The sequence below is a fragment of the Medicago sativa genome, chromosome 5, assembly GCF_051527215.1.
Source record: "Medicago sativa cultivar Bolivia chromosome 5, Bolivia_mono, whole genome shotgun sequence".
Taxonomy (NCBI): Eukaryota; Viridiplantae; Streptophyta; class Magnoliopsida; order Fabales; family Fabaceae; genus Medicago; species Medicago sativa.
The window spans coordinates 77,190,831-77,205,278 of NC_140753.1; the positions used below are offsets into that span (position 1 = coordinate 77,190,831).

A 14,448-nucleotide genomic window follows, 5' to 3' on the forward strand; every position below is an offset into this window, starting at 1 on the left:
TTCCCTAGTTATGTTTTGTCATGTCCATTAATGAGGTAAAACATACGAGTTGTCATATTCATATGGTAAAAAATCATTTGTATGCATATGTAAAATAACTTTATATTATTTGTGTTAATTAATAATTGACTTGTCATATACATGTGTAATTGCACGTCTAGAGTGAACTCGTTTTCTTGTACATACCGTCTCGGACCCATCCTTGGTTCCTGGTTCAATTGATTCAATCAACCGACCGATACGGTTCTATATAAAAATAATCAAATAAAACACTACCATAAACAACACCAAAGTTGTTGAGTTCGTGCTCACAGCCTGACACGCACACAGAAACACAGTTCGAGATGTTTCTTATTTATAACAATATGTCCTAAAAAAATTAAATTTTTTAACAAAATATGAATTAAATATAAATTTTTAAGCACTAAAAACTTAAAAATTCATATTTAATTAATCTCTTGTTTAAAAAAATTCAAATTTTTGCAAGAGATATTTTTATAAATTATAATGTACTAAATATGACTTCAAAAATTAATTCAAAACTTTGAATGATATACAGGAGTTTACTTAAATGCAAAGACCAAAAAACGTGATATGATTTTTTTTAGGACCAAAATTGATGAAGTAGCAATAAACATCCCAAGAAAGGGGGTAATTATCTATTAAATATATGTATTTAAATTAATTTAACTATCTAAATTGTTTTTTATTTTTTTTGTCAAAAATAAAATTGTTTTTGAAATTTGATATCAAATTTGTGAGTAAATTTAACCTTTAGTCTTTGAACAAGAGATACTTGTTTTTTTTTTTTTTTTTGTGTCCAGGGCTCGAACCCCATACCTTGTATATATTATGCATTGTTCTTGCCATCTGAGCTAAGCTCACGGGGACTAACAAGAGATACTTGTTTGAAGAGTGTTAAAAATAGTCTCATTTTAACAATAATGTCTATGATACTTATTCTTTTTTATTAATTAAAACTAATGTGAGACATAACACTTTTTTTTGGTTTACACGTGAGACATAGCACTTTACATGAGATTATTTTTAAAATATGAGATTCATATTAAAAAACAAATAATTTTATATAAAAAATTAATGTTAAGAAAAGAATGTCCATTGTCTTTGTATGTGTTTGTTTTTATTTAAAATTTAAAGCGAGAAACACTTTGGATTAAAAATAAATAAAATCTAGGTTTAAATGTGTAATTGGTCCCTGCACTTTTAACAGATTTTGGCATTGGTCCCTGCACTTTTTTTTGTTTGGCATTGATCCCTGCACTTTGTAAAAATATTGGCATTGGTCCCTGTACTTTTTTTTTGTTTGGCATTGGTCCCTGCACTTTGTAAAAATATTGGTATTGGTCCCTGCACTTTGAAAAAATATTGGTATTGGTGCCACATGGCATGAAATGATTGGTACCAATACCAATATTTTTCCAAAGTGCAGGGACCAATACCAATATTTTTACAAAGTGCAGGACCAATGCCAAACAAAAAAAAGTACAGGGACCAATGCCAATATTTTTACAAAGTGCAGGGACCAATGCCAAACAAAAAAAAGTGCAGGAACCAATGCCAAAATCTGTTGAAAGTGCAGGGACCAATTACACGTTTAAACCTAAAATCTATGAAACACGTTTAGGAATTTTTATCTATCGTCTTCTTCGTATAGCTTTAACCCCAAATCGAAATAACCTAACCCCCACAATTCGCCGTACTACCACCGGCGGCCACCATGAAAATGAAGAGAACCTCTCTCAGACAATTAGCTGCTTCTCTAAAAACAACTATGGAGTCCACTCAGTCAAAAAGAAAAACAACAACGAAGTCCAGTAAATCGAAAAAAAGAAGAAAATCAATGAGTTCTGGTTCATATTTACCAGACGAGTGTTGGGAATGTGTCTTCAGATTCCTCAAAGACGACAATCATTGCTTGAAATCTCTCTCACTCGTCTCGAAACAGTTTCTCTCCATCACCAACACTCTTCGATTCTCTCTCGCAATCTGTGATCCAACTCTCCCTTTCCTTCCTACTCTCTTTCATAGATTCACCAATCTCACCTCCCTCAATCTCTCGCGCTTCCACGGTAACCTCAACAAACTTCTCTGTCAAATCTCTAATTTTCCATTGGAACTCACATCACTCAAACTCTCAGACCAAAGCGTCATCCCCGCATTTGGGTTTCGAGCTTTTTCCAAAAAGATTACAACTTTGACCTCTCTCACTTGTTACGAAATGCATTATATCAATAGCAGCGATCTTTTACTTATCTCTGACTGTTTCCCTTTGTTGGAAGTTCTCGACCTCAGTTACCCCACACAATGCAATTATGATGAGCTGGAGGAGCTTGCACTTTTTAAACTCCGTAAGGTTAATCTTTCTGGTCATTATCATGTTGACAAATTAATTTTCCAGTTGTTCAAAAATTGTAAGTTTCTCGAAGAGGCCATCTTGTTTACATGTTTTGATACAACCTTTGAGGGTCTTGCTTCTGCTCTCCGCGAGAGACCAACATTGAGGTCTTTATCATTTTCCAATACTTTTGGACCAGTAGACCAGACATATGAATCAACTTACATTACTTCACATTTCAGATCCACCTTGGTGAGTTTGAAGTATTTAACTTCTCTTGATTTATTGTCTTTGAATATCTCAGATGTGTTTCTCATCTCTATTGCGATCGAAGGTCTACCTTTGACGAGGCTTGTTCTCCAAAATTGCACCGGTTATAGTTATTCTGGAATTATTTGTTTACTGTCTAAGTGTCAACATTTACAACATTTGGATCTTGAAAATGCTGTTTTTCTCAAAGATGATCATGTTGTGGAGATGTCTTCGTTTCTTGGTGATTTGGTATCTATAAACTTGGCTAGTTGCCCGATGCTCACAGTATCGGCCTTCTTTGTACTTCTTAGGAATTGTCCTTCACTTGGTGATATCAACATGGAAGACACAGGTATTGGGAAAGAGAGTCTAGAGAGTTCTAGATCTTTGATGAATTTTGTTGCATACCCTCAATTAAAGTATCTTCGATTGGCTCACAATCCATGGTTATTTGATGAAGACATCACAATGTTCGCTTCCATTTTCCCCAATTTGCAGCTGCTTGATTTGAGCAATTGTTGTCGCATATTTGAAGAAGGTATTGTTCAAGTTTTAAGGATGTGTTGTAACATTAGACATTTGAACTTATCCAAGTGTTCCATAGTGAGACTAGAAATGGACTTCGAAGTTCCCAAACTGGAGGTGTTGAACTTGTCATATACAAAAGTTGATGATGAAGCACTTTATACGATCTCAAAGAGTTGTTGTGGACTTTTGAAATTGTCACTTCAAGATTGTAATGATGTCACAAAGAAGGGAGTGAAGCATGTGGTAGAAAACTGTACGCAATTGAGAAAGATTAGTTTGAATGGTTGTTTTAAAATACATGCTAATGTTGTTTCTTTGATGATATTTTCAAGACCGTCGTTGAGACGGATAAGAGCTCCTCTAGCTCCTATGGGTGCCTTTAGTGGAAGAAAGGTGAAATACTTCTTGCGTCATGGATGCCTTGTTCGCTAGCATTCTTGAAGTCTTCTGCTGAAGTTTGAGCTCTGAAATGTAAGATGTTTTCGTTTTTAGATGTACCCCTGATAACTTACTCTTTTTTAAGAAAATTGTCAACTTCCAGATGTGCATTTGCTTCTGTTCTTGGTAATTGGCTAAGTATGTGTAAGCTTTTAATTTTTATATAACGCACAATGTAACGAAAGCAGTTGGATGGTATATGCAGTTTTAAATTGTATTGCTTTCTTAGCTTTGCCTTTAATTGTGTTACTTGAATAAGATTCCGGTGTCATAGTTATTGCAGCAAGGGTTTTGCATTCTTGATATATAGCACACTTTTTTTCTGAGCATCCATGGGCATATCAACTTTCGAGAACCAATTTTTGTTTTTCATTTCTTTTTGGATAAAACATACAATCATTAACCTATATACTTCTTTTTCCTGATTTTTATCTTTCTTAATAGCAATTTCTAGAATATTGTAAGGAATCAAATTTTATGTTTCATATTTTGATGTGTTCTTATATGACTTCCAAAATTAGGATTCTTAGCCTGGCTTTAGTTTTGTCGACTCTGAGATACTAAGAAACTGCCCTTTTAATACTGTTGTGAATTGAATAGAATTCATGTCTTTAGTGACTTCCAAAATTAGGATTCTTAGCCTGACTTTAGTTTTGTTGACTCTGAGATACTAAGAAACTGCCCTCTTTATACTGCTGTGAATTGAATAGAATTTATGTCTTTAGTTCATTGTTGGTTTTTAGTTAGAGCTAGACTCTGGGATCAGAGTGTTGCTTTTTGAGGACACTGAAGATATGTGTTCATTACATGTGTTATTTTGCAATCAACGAGTGTTAATTTTAGAATTTCCTGAAATTTTGAAACCCATTACAACTGCCATATGATGCAGTTGGCAACATTATTGCGGCTGCATCCGTTGATTTGCAGTCCACAATTTAAAACCACCGGTTATGAATAAGATAAGGAAACAAAGTTAATGTGCAATTGTTTTAATCTTTTTCTCTACGTCTACATATCCTTATAGTTTTGATGGGTTGTTACTCTGTTTTACTTGTTAAGGAGACCCATTGACCCAAAGGAAATCAATGGCTGCATACATAAACAACGTGTTTCCTTGAAAACAAACCAAACAAAATATATCGTTCTCCTCCAATTACATTGCATGCATATGCAAGGATCTTGTAAATTAAATAATTATATTCTTTTGAGTATGTCTTTGGTTGTTTTCGATGTGTCTTCGGTAAGAAGTTGCGGATAATATTAATTATAAATTTTCTATTTCATTTTCTGGAAGCCCGAAACCAGAATGTTATGTTGGTTAGTTATTGTACAAGAGAAAATTCATATTCAATAACCTTGAAACAAATGGACCTTTGAAAATTAGATCTCAATGCATTTAGTCACTTTCTTATATCAGTTTTGGATTCTCAGCAGTCACGAAACCACACTTTCATGCAGTTAGGTAATTTATACTGTCAGATTAATCCTTTGGTTAAACCTTTCTCTTGAAATCAGAGATTTGTGTGAAGTCTAATGGTGTAAGTTCACATGCTGCGTGAATGTGCGTTAACATTAGTAGCAGAGAAATCATATCTTTTTGATTAAGGATAATACATGTGACAAATTCAAATTTTGTATCAATGCCTGCAAAAAATGATTTTTTTTTTTATTTCTTTTTTTGTATAGCTCGATGAGTATGTCATTATATGGAGATGGAGTGTTCTTGAACTATGTATGACAGGGCTATTTTTTGTGGATCCAAAGTAGTAACAAGCCATACTTAGCCTTGTCTTGTGGGCCATTCTGATAGAGATGCAGCGAGAGAGATGTAGTAAAACAACTTCTCTGTTTTACTTCTTTTTTGCAGCACTTGAGTCAAGTCCTTCAAACCCTCTTGGATAACAAGTTGGTTGCAAACCGAAAGAAATGCTATTTTGCCTGCTTGGTGGAATCTTTGGGGCACATCATTTCTCATGGAGTGGCTATGGATCCGGCTAAAATCAAATGTGTTCGACAATGGCCGGTACTAAAGAATGTAAAGGGAATAAGTGGTTTTCTCGGCCTTACCGGCTATTATAGGAAGTTTATGAAAGGCTATACTAAGTTAGCCAAGCCTTTAACAGACCTCACAAAAAGGAAATTTAAGTGGGGAGCTCAAGAGTCATGAGCAAGTAGCATTTGAGGTGCTGAAGCACAAGGTGACAACATCACCTGTTTTAGCTCTTTCTGATTTTAGCCTAGAGTCTTACATCGAGAGTGATGCATTCGAGAACGGTCTGTGGGTAATTCTTTTGCAGAAAGGGCGGGAAATTTAATATTTCAGCAAAACACTCGGGGACTGAAATTTAACAAAGGCGGCTTGTGAGAAAAAGTTAATGGCAGTTGCTTTGTCCATCCAGCATTGGCGTCCATATTTAATGGGGCGAAAATTCACTGTCTGTACTGATCAGAAGAGTTTAAGGTAGCTATTGCAGCAACGAACTACTACTATGGATCAGTAGAAATGGGCATTGAAACTGTTAGGTTACCAATTTGAGATAGTGTACAAACCGGTTTTGGAAAATAAAAGAGCGAATGCCCTGTTGTGCTTGCATGATAGCCCTGAAATGCACTCTTTAGGACAGTGCATTATCCGGAGTGGTTTGAGGGTAAGGAAATACTGGAAGATGTGCACAAGGATGAAGTCTTAAAGGGGCATCATAGCTGCCCTGCAAAAAGGAGAATTGACTAGGCCCTGCTTTGCGTATCTCCTCAAGCTTTGTTTTATGTGGACAGAATGGTGCTGGCTGCAAATTCTAAGTGGATCCCGAAACTGTTGTTGGAATTTCATTCATCTCTACAGGGTGGTCACTTGGGGTTTTATTGCACATATCAGCGGGTTGCGTCTGATCTGTTTTGGTTTGGCATGAAGAAACATGTCCAACAGTTTGTTCAGGCATATGATATATTTCAAAGGCATAAATATGCGGCTGCTGCACCCAGAGGACTTTTGCAACTACTTCCGGTTCCATCTCAAATCTAGGAGGATGTGTCAATGGATTTCATCACCAGATTGCCAAAGGCTTAGGGCTATGAGGCAGTGATGGCGGTGGATAGACTTTCCAAGTATGCACACTTTTTGCCTTTGAAGCATCCTTATACGGCCAAAACACTTGCTAATGGCGTGTTCCGGTATTAGTTGTGATATTTGTGAGCGAGCAATTTTTGACGAGATTTTTAAGCTACTAGAAATACACTTAAAAGAGCACAGCCTACCATCCTAAAACGGACGGACAAACCAAAGTGTCGAGCCATTGTTTGGAGACGTCTTTGCGTTGTTTACAACAGAAGACATGGGTGTTGTGGATACTGTAGGCAGGACATTGGTATAACATGACATATCATTCATCGACCGGGACAATGCCATTTGAGGCCGTGTATGGTAGAAGAAAAATGTGATTTACTGATTGATTATTTTACTATTCTCTTAAAATATGATTCATAACAAATTCAAGTGACAGTTCTATAGAAAAATTATTTCCACATGATTAATTTTGCAAATAAGACGAGCTAATCCATTTATCCCTATCTATGTGATGCTATCTATAACGGCGATCCCACGTTGACACAAACATCTTGATCGGTCATGTCTAGCAAAAAAAATGTGGATTTTAATTTTGATCGTATAAATCAAAAGACCAAGACTTTAATATGATCAAATTGATGTATTGCATTTGATGATAAAAACACAAAAGGCAGGAAAAATATTGAGTTTTTGCTAGTGATAGCATTGATTCATTTTTTTAGAAGGGAAAACATTTGATAGCATTGATTCATGATCACTTAATTGTCATTTCTGGAGTTCATTGCATTAGTTTTAATAAGGTTCATTAAATTTTCTATTTAGTTGTTAGGTTAGTTTTTTCCTCCTCCGCGCAGGTTTGAACCAGGAACTCCAACTCTTACAATAAGGTTCATTGTATTATTTTTTATAAGGTTTTTAAACTTTTTTTTTTGTCTAATTTACTAAAAAAAAAACCTTTTTTTCTCTAATGTTAATGAAAAATAGTTCAATTCAATATGAATCGGTGGCTTTTGTCCTTAGGTAAGCATATGCATTAGGAGTAGTATTTTTATCATGTCACCCTCCTCTTACAAAGTTGAATAGTGCATATTAGAAAGCAACATAGTAAAATTGAACTTGGGATGATTTCACCATATATACAACATGGAGCAACAAACTATCTAAATATGAAATATCTATATACTACAACAACATTTTAGTATTGACAACCTGATTTACTAGTACATACGATATCCACTTTAAAATGATCACTAAAATTACAAACCATATCCAAAATCAGAAGAGAATAAAAGAAGAAAATAACATCAAAATTGGGACTAGAAATTGCATAATCACATAAGCTGCTGAACGTTCACCTCCATTATAAGGCACATAAGTGTAAGGATTAGGAGGAGCATAAGGATTGGGTGGTCCATAAGTATTATAAGGATTATTAGGAGGTCCATAAATGTAAGGAGCAGGAGGTGTACAACACTGAACACCACCAGCTGGAGGACACTTACTCTGCCCTTTCTCATGGTCATGTGGTGGTGGTGGTGGTGCATATATTGAGTAGCCAGATGGTGGAGGTGGAGCTCCATAAGAAGGGTAACCAGAAATTGGTGGAGATAATTGTTGACATGGTGGATCACATTTGGGGTTCCCTAATGCATCCCCATAAGCTTCAAAAGTAAAATAAGGCACCACTAACAAAAGTATCAAAACTACAAGTTTCAGTAACTTTGCTTGAAACATTTTTTTTTTTTTTTAAAGATGAAGGTTTCAATTTCAATCATTTTAGTATATCTGACTGAACTTTATAGGACAAGAGTGTTGTAGAAGTTTCTGTTTTTGACGTGTAATCAGCACCTGGCCTTGGATCATTCGCCGCTTTTTGTTCTGCTTAGAAGGTGCCACATGCCACAACATTTGTCACATTTATATTGAATCACCACACATGAATCACTTTGCATGTGTATGTACGACTAAACTTTATTCTACTAAACGAGGTCAGCTACATGAATCAAATTACGTTATAGTGTTACATCATAAACTATATTTAGATTCAACTCATACACATGCAAATCACTTTGCATATATATGTCTGTCTACGAAAAATCGTTAAAAGAAATTTCAACATTTCTTTTCCACTTATTTCAAAAAAAAAAACATTTCTTTTCCACTTAAAATTGCCTTTTCATCATAGATAGATGTATAACTCTTGTACTTTGTATTGTTAATAGGACACACTCAAATAGATTTTGAGATTAGAAATTTTTTAAAAGGTTATTGAAACTATTAGACCATTTACAATGGTCACCAACATTAAACACCCTTCAACACCCACTTTTTCAATTCCCAACACTCCACATCATCTTCTCTCTCTTAATTCAACACTCATTCAACTTTAACCTCTCCAATGGTTTTTTTTCATTCAACACTCTACCCCACCACTTTTTATTTCTTATTCTTATTTAATTTTATATTTTTGTTTTTATAATTACATAAAATTACAATTATCGATTATAATTAAATTAAAATAAAGAAACACTTAACATTTTTTTTTGTAAAAACAAAATTTATTTAAATAATTTATTTTTATTTTCTTAACTTAAAATGCAATACAACAAACTAAGCACGCAACACACAAATAACTTAAAATGCAAGCAAAAAAAAAGCACACAACACACAAGCAATTTATTTAGTACGATACAAATCATCTTCAATCACGAAACATTCCAAACTTTGTCCATATGTGCTTCACTAGATCTGCTTGCAATTCGTGATGAACATTTGGATCACGCAACTCGGATCTAGCACGCACATGATTTGCAAAAGTGGGTAACACCTCGGTTGAGTATGGTTGCGGTGTACTAGATCCACTTCCCTCAGATTGCTCAAAATCAGTCCAACGTTGAGCATATGTATCTCGTTCATCCTCAACAATCATATTATGTAATATGATGCATGACCTCATGATGATACCCAAATCAGCTATGTCCCACAAGCGAGCTGGTTCACGGATGATTTTAAATCGAGCTTGAAGCACTCCAAAAGCACGTTCGATGTCCTTCCTACAGCTCTCCTGTTGTTTTGCAAATAACTTATCGGGTTCACTTTGAGGAAGTCTAATCGATTTGACGAAAGTTGGATAAGAAGGGTAGATACCATCAGCTAGATAGTATGCCATATTATAGGGACGTTGATTCACAAAGAAATTCACCCTTGGAGCCTTACCCTGTTCCACATCATCAAACACCGGTGACCGGTCTAGAACGTTGATATCGTTCAATGTTCCTGGACATCCAAAAAAGGCATGCCAGATCCATAGATCATGAGATGCAACTGCTTCAAGAATAACTGTTGTGGTTCCCTTATCCCCCCTAGTAAATTGACCTTCCCATGCTTTAGGACAATTTTTCCACTCCCAGTGCATGCAGTCAATACTCCCGATCATCCCTGGGAACCCCCGCATTTCACTAACATGTAGTATTCTTTGAAGGTCATCTTGGGTTGGTGCTCTCAGGTACACTGCCTCATACAATCGTATGATTCCTTTACAGAATCTACGTAAGCACTCCAATGCTGTAGTACCTCCTATTTTGATGTATTCATCGACCGCATCTGCTGCCACACCATATGCTAACATTCGCATTGCAGTTGTACATTTTGCTAAGGGTGATATACCTTCTTTGTCAGTGGCATCAACTCGCAGGGTGAAGTAGTTATCACTACTTGAAAGGTCTCCAACGATTCGAAGGAAAACGTGTTTTTGCATCCGGAACCGACGACGAAACATTGCATCGTCATATGTAGGCTCATTGGCAAAGTAGTCGTCAATGAGTCTTTGGTTTGCCGCTGAATGATCTCTATTTAAATATTTTCTACTACGAGATCCACTACCTTCCTCTATTTGTTTTCGACGCTGAATAAATCGGTTGACGATATAAGTGTCTTCAGCATCACGGTTTTTGAAGTAGGCTGTGAAATCATAAGGATCCATTGATAATTTTTGGTGATATTGGAAGTAGATATGAATAAGATTTGTGATATTGGAAGTAGATCTAAATGCAATTTGTGATATTGGAAGTAAATATGATAATTTTTTGTGATATTGGAAGTAGATCTGAGTCCCTATATATAGAATATGTGTGGTGGACAGTGATGATAATTAAAGTCACGTATGCATAGTATGTGTAAAACAACTACTGAGGAATACCATGGGCTGTGATGCATAGTATGTGTAAAACAAGTAGTTTGGAATACCATGGGCTGTGCAATTAAATTCAAGTATGCATAGTATGTGTAAAGCAAATAGTGATGAATACTATGGGCTCTGTGAAATTAAAGTCACGTATGCATAGTATGCATAATTATTTAAAGTAAACATTGGGGACTAGACAACACTGACAATTATTTAAAGTAAACATTGGGGACTAGACAACACTGACAATTATTTAAAGTAAACATTGGGGACTAGACAACACTGACAATTATTTAAAGTAAACATTGGGGACTAGATAACACTGACAATTATTTAAAGTAAACATTGGGGACTAGACAACACTGACAATTTTGACCGAATACAAACAAATATTACAGTGAAATTAATTTCCATACAGCTCACGCTCCAAGTTTTCCAACATTTCTTTTTTCCTGTCATTGAGATGCTCTTGGGAACTTAACTTTATGTACAATTTCATTTTCTTCAATCTATTTTTCTCTTGTTGCACTGCAGTGTACTCTTTCATTTCTGCAGTGTACTCTTTCAAGTGTTCAATCTCTTGCACCTTCATTTCTTTGAATTTAACCCACTCATTTTTCTCCTCCTCCAAGGCAGCGTCCTTGCTTTGCTTTTTTCCTTTTTTTTTAGCTGCCTCCCTACCCATTGGACGAGCACTAGATCCTACAGAGTCCTCGTGAGATCTCTTAGATCCACTACTTCCTGAGCCAACATTTCCTCCTACTTGACTAACATAACGTGGTTGATCACGGAGAGCGCGCCATTCTTCCTTTAAAGTAAACTGAACATTCTTCCCACATGCATATAATTCCTGGGCTTTTGCCTCCACATCATCTTCCGACCAACCGCTTCCTTGCAAACGCTTAGCGGCATCATAAGCACCAACCCATTTATTTATTGCTTTGTTCATGTAATTAAAACGGTTTCGACATGCAACTAGATCACGGGGAGAATCAAATGAGCAATACTCATTACAATACTCAGCAATTTTACCCCAATATGTTTCTCCTCTCTGGTTTCTCCCAACAACACTGCTTGTTCCATATTTAATCCATGCACTAATTAGCACCAAATTTTGTTGAGTGTTCCATGCTGGTTCCTTACTTTTCTTGCTCTTAGGAGTTGAATCTTCAGTGCCTTCATCAGCAACTGCCATGCCAGCAGGAGTTATTTGTGTTGAAAATTCAGGATATTGAGATGCACTACCACTGGGGAAATTTTCATTCTCCATTGGCATATAACCATGAAACGGGGGTGTTTGAGATGGATATCTCATCATCGATCCATAATATCCATGAAAGTTTGGAACAGAGGATGACTGGTTGAAATTTGGTGTAAAACCAAAATTAGGTACGTTTTGAGGTATGTTTTGAGGTATGTTTTGAGGACGTTGGTTGAAAAATAGATTTGGATTTGGATGATTGTTGGGATTTTCGTAGTTAAATGGGAAATTAGAATAATTTTGGCTGTTGAAAGGGTTATTATTGGGATCCATTTCACAAAAAAGAAGATTAAAACTTCACTTAGTTTGCTAATAGAAAGATAATAATGAGATGAAGATAGTGAAAAACTTGGTTTTTTTCTGTGTCCAAATCAAATGAACCAAGTCTCTATTTATAGAGGAAAAAAAATCATGAATTTTGGTATTTTTTTTTTTTTTAATAATTATTTTTCACCGAAATAATTGATTTACAAAATTAAAATCATAAAATCTGCGTGACCAATCAGAGCGTGACACGTCTGCAGGCTTATCCAAAAAGCAATCCCTCTCTCTTCTGGTCTGCAGCTCACACGCTGCTGTCTGCGCGTGTGCTGCACGCGCCTGTGCGGTCCAATTGCGCGCCGCCACGTGGCATTCTGTGGCAGATTAATTGGTGTTGAATCTGTTAATCCTCTCTCTCATGCAGCAGTTCATTCAACACAGATTCAACATGCCATTGCAGTGGTTTTCCTTGTTGACTGTCAGGTTAAACACTCCCATTGCACATAGTCTTAAAATCACATGTTGGTCTTATATTTTAGCACTTAGTATCAATTAGGTCACACCATATCAATTTGGTCTTTATACTTAATCCCTTATTATCAATTTTATCCCTAGCATACTCTGAAAAGGATTAATATAAGTAAATTTAACAGGCAACAATATTTTCTAAATATTCATATTAGTTTTGTTTTCAATTTTACCCTTCACTTGATAATTTTTTTTTATTACCATTTTATCATTTTTTGTCAATAAAAACAGAAAGACGAAAACACTAGTGTACTTTTGACGCTAGTGTATTTAAATTTCGTTTATGTGTGATTTTTTAGGAGATTTATGTGATATTTATTGTTCTCACAAGGCTCAATAATTTATTTTATAATTAAACTTTACATTTTTTTACTATCAATTTTATTGAAAATAATAGAAATTTATTTACACTTTTTAAAAAATTGATGGATCTCTGCAAAAACATGGGAATATGAGGGGGACGTAGATGATGTGGGAAACGGTTTCTGATTTCATTCCAATAGCAACAGACACAATGAATAATGATAGATAGCAACACACACAAATTTATCTCTCTCTCTCTCTCTCTCTCTCACTTTTAGTTTGTTTCAAAACAATGGGTGTTTTAGAAATGCAAAGCTATAATTTAAATTTGTTTTGCGATTTTGTCAATAAAATAAAATAATTTTGTTTTGCGTTTGGATTGACTTATTTTAGAGCTTATGCAAAACATCTTATGCAAATAAATAAGCTTTCATGTATTATTTATAAGCTTGTTAAAGTACTTTATGAAAAAACAGCTTATGAAGGTACAATTTTCGTTAATAAAAAAACATATGGATTAAGATAATGGCTTATTTATTTACATAAACTAATTTTCATAAGCTCAATCCAAACAGAGCCTATACCTTTGATATAACTTAAATGGTTCATTTTAACCGGATTGTTTGTAGACACTACACAATTTCTCCTTTGTAAAGTTAGTGGTAACGAGATTAAAAACATTTGTTTTGTGTTGATTGATTTGGAAGACTACATCTATTAGACTATCACAATTTTACTTTTAGAGGATATGATACTCTGGATACATCAGTAAGTAGTTGTATCCTTCAAGTAACAATTCAGTGCAAAAAAGTTATTGAATAAATATGATATGATTTACAACGTTTCTTCACCCCATTATGTGTGTATGTATTGATTGCAATGATACTTGTAATGTTTTAGATAATTTTCTACAACGTTCTTTCAAAAACAAAATTAAATTCTTAGTTTTACTATGATAATTGATTTTTGCTAACTTTCTTAGAGTTTGAATTTCGATTCCGTTCTATTAACACCTTTCCCCTACCTCAAATTTCGTTTATAATCACAAAGTAATTCTATAGTCAGGATATAAAGTGATATCACAATCATGCTTCTTGTTCAGAAGTCAATCGTCCTCTGTCCATTAGGTCTTTCACAATATATTTCAGAGCATAGCAACATTCAACATCGTGGCCTTGAGCGCCCTGATGGAATTCACATGTGAGATCCTGTCGGAACCTGGGAGGCAATGGTGTAGGCGGAGGCTTGCCTGGTCTGGTGACGCAGTGGCCTTT

At 35.1% G+C, this 14,448-nt stretch overlaps 2 protein-coding genes across 3 annotated transcripts; one reads left to right on the forward strand and one right to left on the reverse strand.

Annotated features, from left to right (window-relative positions):
• The first annotated feature begins 1,653 nt into the window (after nucleotides 1–1,653).
• LOC146925226 (uncharacterized) lies at nucleotides 1,654–7,114 on the forward strand. Of its 2 annotated transcripts, none has more exons than XM_085710194.1 (2): nucleotides 1,654–3,607; nucleotides 5,261–7,114. In XM_085710194.1, the coding sequence occupies exon 1, from the start codon at nucleotides 1,739–1,741 to the stop codon at nucleotides 3,566–3,568; it is 1,830 nt and encodes a 609-aa protein (XP_085566320.1). In that variant the 5' UTR covers nucleotides 1,654–1,738; the 3' UTR covers nucleotides 3,569–3,607; nucleotides 5,261–7,114. The 2 variants fall into 2 exon arrangements, with proteins under 2 accessions (XP_085566320.1, XP_085566321.1); XM_085710195.1 differs by having other exon boundaries at nucleotides 5,442–5,568.
• A 3,898-nt stretch (nucleotides 7,115–11,012) lies between these two features.
• On the reverse strand, nucleotides 11,013–12,470 carry LOC146925227 (uncharacterized). Its single transcript, XM_085710197.1, has one exon. It carries the CDS (start codon nucleotides 12,353–12,355, stop codon nucleotides 11,225–11,227), a length of 1,131 nt encoding a protein of 376 aa, XP_085566323.1. The 5' UTR covers nucleotides 12,356–12,470; the 3' UTR covers nucleotides 11,013–11,224.
• Between the last annotated feature and the right edge of the window lie 1,978 nt (nucleotides 12,471–14,448).